Source organism: Labeo rohita, chromosome 11, assembly GCF_022985175.1.
Source record: "Labeo rohita strain BAU-BD-2019 chromosome 11, IGBB_LRoh.1.0, whole genome shotgun sequence".
Classification (NCBI taxonomy): domain Eukaryota; kingdom Metazoa; phylum Chordata; class Actinopteri; order Cypriniformes; family Cyprinidae; genus Labeo; species Labeo rohita.
This window is the reverse complement of record NC_066879.1, coordinates 742,104-757,486: the sequence shown is the minus strand read 5'-3', so window position 1 is coordinate 757,486 and position 15,383 is coordinate 742,104. Positions and strand designations below refer to the sequence as shown.

General features: G+C 38.4%; 1 protein-coding gene across 2 annotated transcripts in view; it reads right to left on the bottom strand.

Moving 5' to 3' along the window:
- The window catches only part of si:ch211-236d3.4 (actin-associated protein FAM107A), a 33,633-nt gene extending 19,503 nt beyond the window's left edge, over positions 1 to 14,130 (bottom strand). The window contains exons 1-2 of one of the 2 annotated variants that reach the window (XM_051123186.1): positions 14,015 to 14,130; positions 981 to 1,038 (exon numbers count right to left, since the gene is read on the bottom strand). In XM_051123186.1, the coding sequence (XP_050979143.1) occupies positions 981 to 1,038; positions 14,015 to 14,038 (82 nt within the window). In that variant the 5' untranslated portion in view covers positions 14,039 to 14,130. Of the gene's footprint in view, positions 1 to 980; positions 1,042 to 14,014 lie in introns of both variants that reach the window. The other variant, XM_051123185.1, reaches the window with a different exon arrangement.
- Positions 14,131 to 15,383: the final 1,253 nt, after the last annotated feature.

Here is a 15,383-nt window from a genome sequence, read left to right as displayed (position 1 = left end):
ACAAATCTGTAGACATGATCGTCAGGGTCATCTGAACTTGTTTATCCACAGAATTATTATTATATTTTTCTCTGGAAACAGGGCTTCTGAGGTTATTTGTTAGTTATATAAGACAAGAATGGCTCTATGATATGGACAAAATTGTATAAAATGGTATAAGGAACTTCATATTATCAGTAGAACTTTATTTAGAGTTTATTAAGAGTTTTTATTAAGAGGTACTATATAGTAAATCAGTAAATCTGTTTTATTTTATTTTATTTTATTTTATTTTTATTTTATTTGTGTATTTTTTTTTTCTTTGCAAAATGTAATTATATCATTACCCAGGTCTTCATATCATGTTGGCTATATCAGTATGTCCAATTATATCTGCACAGATACAGTACACATGTGTAGGGTGACATATATTATATTATATTATATTATAGCATATCTCAACTCCTTGATTGCTTGAATCGCAAAATGCAAACTATTTTATCACTCACCTCTAATCTGCTAAATTAAACTATGAGGCATGAAGATATTAAGATATATTACACAATAACATTATGGTTCTCTGCTTTAAAACAATGTGTATTGTGAAAAGTGCTATATAAGTCATTTTTACTTGATTGCATAATACAGGATTTTTGATGTTTTCTGTCAAACAACTGAACTTTGCATGTCATTATGCCTAACATCTATTAAAAACAGAATCTTTCTTGTCTTCACTCCTAGATCAAGTGATGAACGTTTCGTTTTTGAATCTTTTTAGGGTCAGTGGGACATGACATGTCTGAAAGCCTTAATCATTATTTTATGACAGGAAGCAAAGCAGGAACTTCGGAAGTCTTTTTGACCCAGTCGTGACGTGTCACGAAACAAGGTCAAAGACATTCGCGTGGAACAGAAGGAGCCGTGGCAACACTGCATTGTTCCTCTGCAGGGCCGTTGGGAGGCTTTCAATTGTTCTCAAGGACGCATAAGTGTAGACTTACCAACTCCATTCAAGTGTTTTCCGTTTTTCACACTCTGCTGCTTAATGTTGTATGCCTTCTGCTATGCAGGAAAGAGAGACAGAGAAGAGAGAAAAAAGGCTTATCAGCTTACAAATATTCACATCAATCTCATCAATCACAGCATTACTGACTCTCTGTCTGCTTGCACTTTTCTTCAATTGATTTAGGATATATTATTAGAGTCTTCAGTGGTCATGAATGCAGGAAAGGTGGAGGCACATTAAATATGCTTCTGTCTTTGAAACCTGAAACCAGCTGTTCCATTGCTTGCTGTGCAATGCTTGCAAGGAGAAGCATTTCTATGCTCTAGAAAATAAAGGCAACATCTTAGGGTCAGCAAATAGCCTTCTTTTAAGAACAATTGGGGTTTTGAGTTTACTACAGTATGGCTCTTTGGATAGTTCCTAGTTGGATAGTTGTTGAAGAATTCATCCAAAAATCCTTTTTACTCATCTTTGTGTTACTTCAAACCTATAGACCAATTTGGAGTAGACGTCACAGTTACGTCACTTGCGGCCGTGCGCATAGTGGTTGCAGAAATACACTGGTAACCAGTGGAGGTAAACTGGTAAAATCCATGGAATCGGAGAAAAAATTTTTTTTTGCCTTTTGATGTCAAAATTGGAATGCAAATAATTTTAATAGAATACAGTCGTCAAAGACACCATTTGAAGCTATACGCAGATGTTTAAACGGACATACTATGGACAAAAACTGCTATGATTACTCTATTTTTAAAGCATAAATCGGATTTAAACAATAGGTCTATATAATATTCACATACGCTGTTCATAGGGGACGTATTGTATCAGCCCTACAGTTACAACATGAAATATTATTTAAACCTATTACTATTAACATTTACATAACATTTATTTATTTTTTCTTGCAAATGCAAGTTTATATCCCCTAATTTGGACTTTATAAATTGATTTAACAAAACTAGTGAGTCTGTTAATTTTGAGGGAAAAAAGCCAGAAGTGTGGGATATAAACTCTGAGCCGAGGGGAAACGAGAGAATGATGAGTGGTTTTTCCTTTGTGGGATATAATAAAGTCAGAATTTTGAAATATAAAATCAAATGTACCTTTTTTTTTTTTAAATTCTTTTATTCCATGGCTCCATAGACTCCCACTTGAAATGCCCACAAAAAAATGTCATCCCTCTTTCGGATCTGTAAGATTATCCCACTATCTAATGTCAATTTTGTCGAATAACAGTGCTTATCGCTGGGTGAAAAGCTCTTGTAATATGTGAGTAACATTTTGAAAATGACTAATCTAATGAAACTGCGTTTCTGGACACGCAATTTGCGTAGCTGTAATTAAGTTTTCAGGAAGGTCTGTTTTACATGCAAATTGCTCAGAATTTACTCATATATTTACTCAAGTTTCATGAATGAGGCCCAGTGTGTGAAACCACTTTGTGTCAAATGTAAAAATGTTAAGATGCAGCAGTGGGAGCACAAACCCTCTCTACTTTTAAGTGGACCTCACATCATCCAGCCTTTCTACAGCCTGCAGTTACAAATGAATGTATGAGGACTCTAGCTCTTTCCTGAGCTACATTCAAAACAGAACCCTCCGGCTGAGTGAATGGATGATGTTGCTGCAGTTGCTAGGAGAGGCCTGCTCAGGCTTGGTGTCTCCACAAGGGCCTCACTGTCTTATCGTTCACAGTAAGGAGATGGAAGTTGGGATATAAGAGAGAGGGCCATTGTGAGGAAGGAACAAATCTCTTCCATTTCAGCCTTACACACACCTCTTATAACCTAGAGGTAAATTCCAGTGTGTGCAGTAATTTCTGTTTAGCTGTTCCCTACACGCCCTTTGCAAACAAAACCCACAGAGGATTTTTGTTCACCTGCACAAATATGAATGTTTTTTTTTTTTTCTCTGAATGTGCTCTCATGCCTGACATAAAAACGGAGCTTTAAGATATAATTAATTTGCTTGTATTTAAAAGGGATTTGTGTCCTCTCATTGGGAGAAAGGTTTTAAATAGTATTATAATCAACAAAGACTTACTTAGAGGCTGAGAGATGCAAAGCCTCCTCAAGTAACAATGGAATCAGGTTGAAATAAGCTTATGCTGACTAAGAGTCAATCCATATTTGGAGCAGCGTTCTGTGAATGGTAGAGTGGTGTTTAATAGTATGAATGAGATCTGAATTGGATTTATTCAGCACTGAATGCTCTCTTTTAGTTATAGAATGACCCTCAGTCCATTAAGCTGTGGAACTGGGCTTCATATATCTTGATTCTGTGATGAAATGTTTCTTAAACCAGTCAATATGGGTAAGTATGCCATTGTTTAGTCAGACAATACAGGGACACATAAACCAATTAAATGCTGAACAATACAGAACATCTCTAAAGTAATGTATGAACAAAAACAAAGCAAAACAAACAGAATAATATTATGTAGTACAGTATAGCATGGTACTTTCTATTATAGATCCAGGACAGTGCAATGTGGTCAAGAGACATTATAGACAGCTATAGGAATGGAAGCCCCACCCTTCATTTAAAGAAACAATCATCTTTTAGACAGGAACACCATCTGATAGTGTACAGTCTGAAATAGACAATGTGAGAGGAACAACCAAATAACGACAAACAGGAACTGGAAGGAACCAACACAAAAGAGCTAAACCAATATGTAGGACAGAACCCATGTAAAACAAAACACAAGAAAAGAGTTCATAACTATGACAGTTCGCCCCCCTCCTGGTAGGCGTGACCTCGTGCCACAGAAGAACCAACGGTGGAGGGAGGGCGGGGGTTCAGGAGGAGGGCGAGACAAGAAGGCCTCCAGACGACCGGGGTGGCTTTGATGGAGAGAGGAGCCAAGGAGGATTCCTGGAGGACCAGGTGCAGGAGGAGTCAGGCAAGGCCCACAGTCATGGTGACGGCCCACGGTGGAGCCAATGGAGGGAGGAGCCATGGTGGAGGAAGGGCTGACGACTCCAGGGGGCCAACCGACAGAGCAGGTGCTGGTGGAGCCCGAGGTGGAGACGGAGAGCAACAAGCCAGGGTGAAGCCGAGGATCCAGAGGGCCAAGGCGGAGCATGGCTTCGATGACCGAGGGGTAGGCATCGATCCGGCAGGCAGCGGCAGAACCAGAGCAACAGAGCACTGAGGAGGAGCTGGAGGGAAGGAGGAGCCCGATGGAACGAAGGGACGAGGCACAGCCGGAGGAGTGCAGTCCTGAGGTGGAGGTAAGGGGACGACTGACCAAGGCGGAGCCGGAGGGACAAGGGAGCTGGAAGACATACTGGAGCCGCTGGGTCGCAGGACCGAGGCGGAGTCTGGCCCTCGGAGGCTGGAGGCAGAGTCGAGGGATCCTCCAGACTCGACGCCAATGGAGCTGGAGATGGGCAGACCTGTGGCGAGCCCACGCCACAGATGGTGAGCTGAGGGTGAGCAGAGGAGCTGACGGGATCCAGCGGAGAGGGTGTTGAGGAAGGGAACAAATTAATGAGAGGAGGCGGGAGAGGGAGGTTGGGTGGGATATTTCCCCAGGTTAACAGTTCGGATGAATACAGAAGGATGGGTATCTCTGAATGAAAGTCTATTAAGTCTCCCAAGTCCAGTTCTTGCTCACCCTCAGCGGTGGTGCAGTGGGTGGGGCTTTCCGTTGCCTTCACAATCTCCACAGCTGTATCCGCCTTCGCTCGAGCTGTCGGCTCTCGCACCTGGTCAGACATTTGGGGCTCTAGCTCTGGGGCGATCGTCAGCTCCGTCGCTCCAGATGGCGCTTGCTCAATGACGGCGGCAGGCTCTGGCTGCGATGGACTCAGGCAGCTCTGTGCCGTGGGGCAGCAGTTGACAGGGCTTTGGGCTAGCGCCATGATGGGAGATGACTCTGGGTTGGTGATACTCACATGTAATGACCCCAGGCTGGACTCCGCCTCATCCACGGTGCAAGATGGCAATTGTCCACAAACTCCCGCACATATTCCTCCAGGTCTCAGCCGTCTTGAAAAATAAAGATCGTGGCCCCTGAAGGGCTATGACCACTGCCTTTGGGGCAACAAAATAACAACCAACCAAATAAGGACAAACAGGAACTGGAAAGAACCAACACAAAAGGACTAAACCAGGGGTGTCAAACTCTGGTCCTGGAGGGCCACAGCCCTGCAGAGTTTAGATGCAACCCTAATTAAACAGACCTGAACCATCTGATCAAGTCCTTCAGGCTTAATTGAAAACTGCATAGTATGTGTGTTGGAGCTATGTTGGAACAAAACTCTGCAGGGCTGTGGCCCTCCAGGAACTGAGTTTGACACCCCTGGACTAAACCAATATGTAGGACAGAACCTATGTAAAACAAAACACAAGAAAAGAGTTCATAACTGTGACAGTTTCATCCAGTGCAATATAATGTAGTAAAGTAGAGAAGAACAACAAGCTCTCTGAAATCAAAGTTGTCCTCTCATCTATCACAAGGGACAGAATATAGGCCACAGCCAAAGCAATCTGGCATCACTAAACCTTGAGGAGAGCCAAGCGTGACCTCCTCTAGAATGCACCATTGTCCTCCAAGATGGGCTGGATGCCACAGCGCCTCACCTGAAGTGTCCAGTTACTGGCCGAAGTGATCGTTTGACCTTTCTGCTTGTGGCTTGTTCTGATCTCTCATGTTTTATTTACGCTGTTCAGAACGTGTCCCTGTACCCATGTACTGGAAAGTGATATTGCATCCTCACGCATAAGTCACAAACAAAAAGGGTGTTTTTAATAGATTTTGGCCCCGCTTTGCCGCTCTGCTTTCAAGCTGAGGGTTCTCAGGTTTCCTAGACGACACAAACAATTAGCGGAGGCCACGGAGGGGAGAGGCAGCCTGCTAATTATCCACGGAACCTACGAGAGAACATGGGCACGGATCAAGGCTCCAATCTTCTGCAGGGACCTGCTGCAGCACCCAGACAAAGACTGAAAAGGAATGATTTCATCTACAATGAAATATTGTTTAATAGTTCATCATTCTGTTTATTGCACGTGACACAGTTCTGCAGATTTACATGGCCTGGGCCTGAATGTCAAACTAAAGGTTGCAATTAAACAGACATTTATGGATCTTTAAAGGATTATTTCCTTACACAGTTAAACATTTTCCATTCCCCCTAATGGTCATTATGTGTTTTACTGGCAGCTAAGACTTGGTAAACTACACAAGATCAGAGTCCATCTACTGGTTTCCTGTTGAGATGAAAGTAAGTGGAAATGGTGATAAATCTTGGGCTGCTTGGGGCCGTTCTGTTAAACAAGTGTACGTGTGTGTAGTCAAGTGTGTGCGCATATTCATCCTTTTGCAAAACAACCGCTGATAATATTCATAACTCATAACAACCCACAGAAAGTTTTTTTTTTTTTCTACTTGAATGTGAAAAAAACAAAAAACTGATGTAACTACATCACAAACAAGTCAGTCAAGTATTTCTCAGGCTTGTCCAGCTAATGCACATGTTCTATAGTACAGTAAACAAACAAGTGATTGCGTCTTTTAACTGTAATGGGGGACTTTAATTCATCATGACTTTGAATGCAGCTAATGTAGTCAAGAAATGATCTGTTAAAAAATAACTGTTCAACAACTCGCATTTTCAATTACTGAGGTCAACTAGTAAGTCGATTTTTATTTATTTATTTACCTCTAATATTTTTAGTGTAAAAAGGGAGACATTTAAAGATGCAACTTCTCAGAGAGGGCTTGTTGAGTGTGCTGTGCCTCAGCAGACTGTCAGTTAAGACTGTTGTTAAAAGTGTTGTTAAGACTGTTTAAAACATTCTCAGAGAATTAGCAGCTCTAAATTAATCGAAATTTATCAAAAACAACAACAACAACAACAACAAACTAGCCAGCATCCACAGCAGTCTGATGACTATAAACCAGCCTTACAAGGTTTCGTTAAAAGTGATAGTTCACCCAAAAATTACAGTTCTGTTGTCATTTACTCTTAAGTTGTTACTCTTCTGCTGGTCCCCAGTTGCTGAGTTAAAAATACTATGGAAGTCAATAGGCACCAGTTACACCAGTTCGTTTTTTTGTATTGTTTTGTTTTGTTTTACTTTGTTTTGTTCAGCAGAAGAAATGAGTTTTTATTAATTTTGTTGTGTGTTTTTGTTATTTTTATTACTATTAAAAATTAATTTTTATTTCAGTTTTAGTTACTTTAGTACATGGGAACCGAAACAGTTTGCTTACCAACATTCTTCACAGTGTCTTCTTTCACGTTCCATGGAAGAAAGTCAGTCAAGTTTGATAAATCATGAGGGTGAGTAACAAACTAACTGAATAGGGCCTGTTTTGAAAAGAAGTTTATTTTTGTAGCTTTGCACATGCCTAATCCAGGCTACACCATCATTTAGCATTCACTATTGGACTGAAAATCACTGTGAATATTAGCATTACATCACAAACAGATGTTAACACAGCTTGCTCATCTCTGGATTAAGAACAGATTTTTCTCTCACTTGATCATCAGGCATGGTCATGGTCATGGTCTTGGCTATAAATATATTAAATATGCACCACTTTACATACAGTGTGTAATGGGAATAAAAGTTTTACCTTTTAGTCATTTATCAAATTAGCACCTGTATTTATATATCACATGTTGATAACAGTCAAAGGCATTTTTACATTTAGGCTGATTGTGCCACCTGGTGGGGAATACAGTACTACAAACAGAGCACTACATATCCTCACATGCTCATTTTACGTCATGCCCAGAACCCATTCCTTCAGTGCTGTACCTCTACTAAGATATAAATATGACCTACACTATGACAAATGTCATCAAATATTTTTTGGAGAACAAGTATATCTTATTTCATATGCCAAAAACAAATCAGCAGCATGAAGCTGTGCTATTTAAGTTCTCAATGAGTCACAGCAGTTTCAATAACAAATCTCTAGGGAGGTCAGTAAAGGAGTGTTTATAACTCATTAACGTAATTTGAATTCTGCATGCAATCCTGCATGGGCTGATTCTGATCAACTGTTTTTAAAACCAAACTTTTCCGACAAAAACAAACATACAATATTTTGTTATTGTTGTTGCTGTCGTCATCATTTAGGCTACAACTGCATGTTTACATTTGCACTTTAGGCCTGTAGTAAACTGTGTGGTAGAAAGACATTAGGAATAAGTAATAAGTATTTAAAATGATTTTACATCTCATATCTCATAAACAGATGAAAACTAATTTAGTGAACAAATATCTATTGTAAAAGGAAACATCCAAGCAGTCATTCTGTAACTTCAGCATTCCAGAGTCTCAGATTAACCTCTATCTCTGCCTACAACCCACAATTTAGCCTTCAAATTGAATTGTTGTTTCTTATTTCAGAGAGTTTTTTTCTGTTAATGGAGTGAAATGAGACCCGTGCTAATGCTGAAAGAGAGAGACGGTGAGAGAGAGAAGGAGAAAGGGATTTCTGCTTTAAGTGTCCTGTTTAAAGTCCATTGATCAGAGACTCATTTGTTGCCCAGGCTGAAGTGCACCTCGGACAGGTTCAGTTACTCGTCTCCAGGGTTCTTATACATTCTGGTGTCTGGACCCATCTTACTTTGAATCTGACCCACTTTTCTCTTACACGTTCACTGTCTAACATCAGCCAACCAGAAGCTATCTCTAGCTTTGTATAATTTCAGTATAGTTAACCATTTAGGATCCATTGTTGATAACAAAATGAATACAGATGCTTTCCTTTATTAATGAAAGCTCATTGGAAGTATAAGTAAGTATAATGTGTGAGTATAATAACTGTGTGTCACGCAAACTTTTAAACAGCAATTTAAAACTGGAATTTCAATTATCACAAACTATTTCAAGTTGTCCTCCAGCAAAGTGTGTAGTACAATAACATTTGAGAAATACGTCATATATGTTATTGTAAAATCAACACGGCGTAACTTAAAGGAGAAGTCCACTTCCAAAACAAAGATTCACATATAATGTACTCACCCCCTTGTCATCCAAGATGTTCATGTCTTTCTTTCCTCAGTCGTAACGAAATTATGTATTTTTCTCCATATAATGGACTGATATGGTGCCCCGATTTTGAACTTTCAAATTGCAGTTTAAATGTGGCTTCAAACAATCACAAATGTGGCTGTAAATGATCCCAGCCGAGGAAGAAAGGTCTTATCTAGTGAAACGGTTGGATATTTTCATAAAAATAATACAATTTATATACTTTTTAATGTCAAACGCTCGTCTTGTCTCGCTCTGTCTGGACTGTTTTTGTTCTGGTTCATGTCAGTTAGTGTATGTCGAAAAAAACTCCCATCTCATGTTCTCGCTCAACTTCAAAATCGTCCTATATCACTGTTTTACCTTTTTTGTTAAGGGTGTTTGATGATCTTTGCATGTTCACTTTGCAAAGACTGTGTCGGGACTTCTGCAGCGATGTAGGATGATTTTGAAATGATTTTCGAAGTTGAGGGAGAAAATACGATCAGAGTTTTTCGACATACCCGAACTGTCTTGAGTCAGAATACACAGAGTTCAGGGAGAGAAAGACAAGACGAGCGTTTGACATTAAAAAGTATATAAATTCTATTATTTTTATGAAAATAACCGATCGTTTACAACCGCATTTGTGATCGTTTGAAGCCACATTTAAACTGCGTTTTGGAAGTTCAAAATCAGGGCACCATATCAGTCCATTATATGGAGAAAAATCCGTTTTTTTATGTTTTTTTCCTCAAAAAACATAATTTCTTTACTACAGAAGAAAGAAAGACATGAACATCTTGGATGACAAGGGGGTGAGTACATTATATGTGAATCTTTGTTTTGGAAGTGGACTTCTCCTTTAAGGATGCACTAAGTAAGATTCCAAGACTACAGTCATATCGGTAGCCTACAAAAAAGTATTATACGAAATAAATTAATAACAAGCAAATAATAATAATGGAATAAAGTAATCTTAAATGACAAATACACTGTAATTGCAGGGTATTTCTACAATGGCAGTGGAAAAGCGAAAGCTCTTGTGCGTTTGTGCTTCATCCACATCACTAGATGTCAGTCCAGCATCACCGCGCACAAGCAAAAAAAAGACTTCTAAAATATCAGGCTACTTCAGTCCATTGATTACAAAAACAGTAAATAACACTTTAAATGCATTAGATATGGGTGCTGTCTCAGATAACCTTTCTACGAATCAGGGACTGTCCATGTAGAACGTAAACACCTGTTCTTTCAGAGTTAAATTCCTTCCCAGAGCGTGTAATTATTTTTAGCTCGACTGGTGGATCATTTAGAAAGGATTTTGTCTGATTTGTCTAATCTTCCTCAGTAGGTCTCTGGCACAGGAGGCATTAGCACAACTTGACATCCCATTTAGCAGTAGGGCAATCACATGCAAGTGCTCTGCTCAGGAGTTGGCTGATGTAGTTGTATTAATCCTGATCCTAGACCAGCTTTGTTATTACTCATAATAATTTAGGAGCAGGTTATGCTTGTGTGCCTCGTCGTTGTTGTACGCTGCATGTTTTTTGGCAAATTACATAAACAAACTAGGCAATCTGTGCATACATACACAGAAATGCTAGTGCTAGTAGTGTGGTAGTATGCTATTACGAACATTGCCAGGCTTAGCAGAGATTTCACTGGCTTGGCTTGAAACCAACCGTTCCATATTCACTCGTGATTGAGTGAGCTTTGTGCAGGTGCGCCTCATCTCACTCATGCATAAAATACCACAGCAGAGACGGACGCTCCAGTGGAACAAAGCTTGTAACAGGATGAAGACGGAACAACGTTTTAATTAAATCAGTTGAGCTAACCAGACATAACAAAACAGAGCACGTCGCTACAATAGGTTATTTTAAAAATCACGAATGTTTGCGTGATTTCTCTTACAGTTCGGCCTCAGTTCAACAGCCTACTTTGAAAAAGTGAAAGAGGGGTCTTGTGATGTGAGGGTCTATAACTGCGGGGTCCAGTCGAGGTATTCAGCTCATGCCAAGTGGCCCGGAAGCTGGCAGAGAGGATGAAATTACAGCTCTGACAAGCTGACATTTTCAGCTCTCTTACTTAGCACTGCTTTCTCTGCTGCACCTTAGACATTACTGAAGAACGTACATTCCAGTAACTGCTGGACTATTGAAACGACAGTCTGCTCAAGGGGTGTTGCCGTTCTTGTTTTGCTTCAAGTATAAGTTTTGAGGTAGGATGTGATCCACCATGTTGAACAGAGTGAGATGGCTGTAAACCTTAAGTAAGACTATATTTTGAGCAATTACAGGATGCTGAATTGGTCTGGCACCAATTTGCACGTGAGACTTTCCTTGTCCTGGAAAGGAATTTGCAAGGTCATTGCTAGACTATTATTGTCTGCTTTTTGATAGTGTTTCTAGTAAGTAAATTAGTATTACTCCATGACCTCTGTCCTGCTGCTAGACTCAAGGGGAAAATATAGGGGTATTTTTCACACTCTGTCGCTCTGTATTTATTTATTTATTTACATTTTCATCACAGTGTCATGTCTGCCACATCTTATATAATGCATTTTTAATCTGTAATGAAAATGACATTAACTTCATAACTAGCGTTTACCTATCCTAAATACATGTAATTACATAATATTTTCAGTTTTTACTAAATTTAAGCAAATTACTTTCATTTAGACTGTAATTACTGTAAATTACACACAATAAAATTATGTCTACAAGTTGTATTTACTGTCTCTCTCTCTCTTTTTTATACTGTTCTCATGCACCAGTTTCATATTTCGTCTCAAGCTTGCTCTTACTTACTACAGTAAACAAGTGCTGTACATTAAAGGAAAATTGTATCAAGTACAAAGATGCTGTTTATGGTGCAAGTTACACCATAAAATGTTGGTCAGTAATTGTTGAAAAATCATCCATCCATTGATTGATTGATTGATTTAAAATATTGAAATATTTGTGTGAAAATAATCATACAAGTTTATTTTGTTTAAAAATGTTATAAATGTATGAGGTGGCAAAAGGGGACATTTACCCCACACACAAGGTAAAAGGCTCACCAGCATGGGGCAAAAGGCACACAGTATTGATACAAATATGTACTTTAGTTAATTTTTTTTAATTATTATTATTATTATTTTAATAATGTCTCAGTTAATACTTGTTCAAAATAATTTCAGCAAAGTTTATACTATTTTCTGCATATTTTGATAAAAAAAAAAGTTCAATAAATATACTGTCATTAAAATATGTTAATATAATATATTTTACAATACAGAAGCAAAATCATTTTTAAAATGTAAAGATTATGGAAGCATTAGTATAGTAGTAACAACAAATGATTTTTTTTTTTATATGATATGATTAATAGAATGTTTTTAAATATGTTGGTTTCATTGTAAACATGGTGATTATCTCTAAGATGGACACCCAACATAATATATGACATTTGCTATCTGAATCTAACCATGTCATGTCAACAAATGGAAAAGTCAGCCTTCTATTAATTATCGAAATACCATACTTTTACATATTCTTTTGTTATTTAAAAACTGCTGCTTTAATTATCTTAAACAAATCTTAAACAAATCATTACAAAGTCCTTTATCTCAAGATTCAAGAATTTTAGTGATTCCCATTTGCTGCTGCTTAAATCTACAACATTTTTTAAAAACAGCAGATATTAGATCAAGTAAGCACAGAATCGACACAGAAGCTCACCATCGCGTCAAGCATCAGCAACACTTGTATGTGTATCTTGAAAAGTGGATGTTTTGGAATATGCTACACTACGTTTTTCTGCCATCTAGTGGTTTAGATGAAAATAATATCAAAGGCGCCTTTTGGCTACGGGTATATTTGTAGCACTAGCCAAAAATTCATTGTATGGGCTCAAAATTATCGCTTTTTCTTTTATGCCAAAAATCATTAGGATATTAAGTAAAGATCATGTTCCATGAAGATATTTTGTAAATTTCCTACTGTAAATATATCAAAACGTAATTTCTGATTAGTAATATGCATTGCTAAGAACTTGCATATTACAAAGAACAAATTTAAGAACAAATTTAAAAGTGATTTTCTCAATATTTTGATTTTTTTGCACCCTCAGATTCCAGATTTTCAAATAGTTGTATCTCGGCCAATATTGTCCTATCATAACAAACCATACATCAGTGGCAAGCTTATTTATTCAGCTTTCAGATGATGTATAAATTTTGACTGGTTTTGTGGTCCAGGCTCACAAAAAACAGGTAGTTGTGGTAATTAGTCAATACAGTGTTAATTTACAAAACAGTTGTTAATCTAGCTAAGTGCCTACATGCCAGTACAACACAGCCGACTTAGCCATAAAATGGAAAAATATTTGTTTAATTCTGACTGTGACTCCTCACCCTGATAAATCTGACACTTGATTGTACAAGCAAATGGCTCAGACATAGGTAATCAGAAGAGGCTCCTGTATCCTATAATCCTCTAGTAACCCTCTCTACAGCAGCTGTCAGCTGTCACTTGCAGAACTGAGCAATGAGTCAAGTTCAGTCACCACCACACCCTCCATCCACACCTTCCCAGCATGCAGTCCTTCCCATAGCTCAAATATTTGTCAGTGTTACCACTCCAATGCTTCACTGGATATCGGCCAAATATTCAGAACTGCAACAATGGGCTTTTGGGTTAATATGAAACAATCAGCTCTGCTCTTTTAGACATTTGAAACATGTTCCTTTAAAAGCATTATTGTGAATGTTGACTTCTATTAAAAAAAAAAACAAAAACAAAACATTTTTCATTCATGATTAAGTATATCATCTGGAAAGCACATTAAATAATAATTATATTAAAAAAAGTACTACTGTGCATATTAAAATTGTTTAAAAATCCATTAGCAGTGACTTGAATGTTTGATGATGATTCTGAGATAAACAAACCAAAAGAATCTCTGAAGTCGTGTTCAGAACAAGCCATGGCCTGTTTCATTCACTCAACAGTAACTCAGTTACCTAAGTTGTTTAACAAAAAATTACAAAAGCATACTCACTTTCTTGCCATAGGATGCCCCCATACTGGGATTTTGGGGTGGGATGAGGTCTCTCCGCTAGGCCTAGACTCCAGAGATTTCCTTGTGACTCCAAACTCTACTCCTCTCCTCGACTGGAGCTGTATCCACTTCGATTCCACCAGGGAGGGAGGGAGGGGGGTGCAGCCAGAAAAGCCCTCTCGCTCTCCCTGGCACCTCGACGGCAGTGGGGTAGTCTGGCGAAAGTGACTAGTTGGTGACTACAGCTCTCTGAGATTCTTTGGCTTGACAGAAAGGACCGACTTGTAAGCGTGAGGTAGCGATATTGTCATCATGGGATTCTTAGCTTTAAACAAACTGGAATCAAACCGAGTGTGTGAGTCATAATAAACCGGACCATTCGTGGCACCTGTTACTCTGCTTTCCTTACAGGACTTATCCACTGCAATAAGATTATGCTAATTGGCAGTGACAGAGTAGGAAGTCTTGGGAGAGGCTCATGGTGGGATGGCCTTAGAATAACTGTTAAGATTTAGCGAAGGGGTCTGATTTTTGGCAGGATTATCAAAGCATGGGTGGTCTGCTTTGTGTTTACTGTATGTTGAAGGAAAAATGTACTGGCGAACAGTGCTGTGGTCAAGATGCCCTATGTATGTGTCCCCTACTTTGGGAATCCGGCCACATAAGGGACAGCTGCCGTTGCTTGGGCATGTGGCCCAGTTCAGTGACATCACAGAGGCATTCTGAGCTGATCATTAATCTCAGGTGGTAAAATGAATTTTATTTGAGTTATTTTGATTTTCACTTTCTGTGAAAATGTAATATTATATTCTGGGACATGCTGGAATGCATTTTTAAATGCTGATTTGTGACTTGTTTTCATGCAATAAATGACAAAAACAATATTATTGCATAAGCTTGACTGTTTGTGTATAATATATTTTGAAATGTTATTTATTCCTGTCTTGGCAAAGTTACATTTTCATTTACATTATTCCAGTCTTCAGTGTCACTTATGTTTTCTTATCGGTGCTGAAAACATTTTTTTTTTCTTGAAATGGTAATGTGCTACCATAGAAAAGTATTTAAGAGTAAGATTTAGAAAATATTACTACTACTGCTAGTACTACTAATAACTGAGCACCAAATAAGCATATTAGAAGCATAAGACAATTCAAATTCAAATTCATATAAAAATCTTAGTAATTCCAAACCTTTACCGGATTTACACAGCAGTTTAATAAACAAGTAGGGAAATGCCCATTCATGTATACAACAACAAGGAAAGTAGACAAGTAAGCAAAACTAATGTCACTGACAATTTGTCAGAAATGACTGAACAACCTAACAGATACAAACATTTTTCACTATTTACAGTATCTCAGTCGAT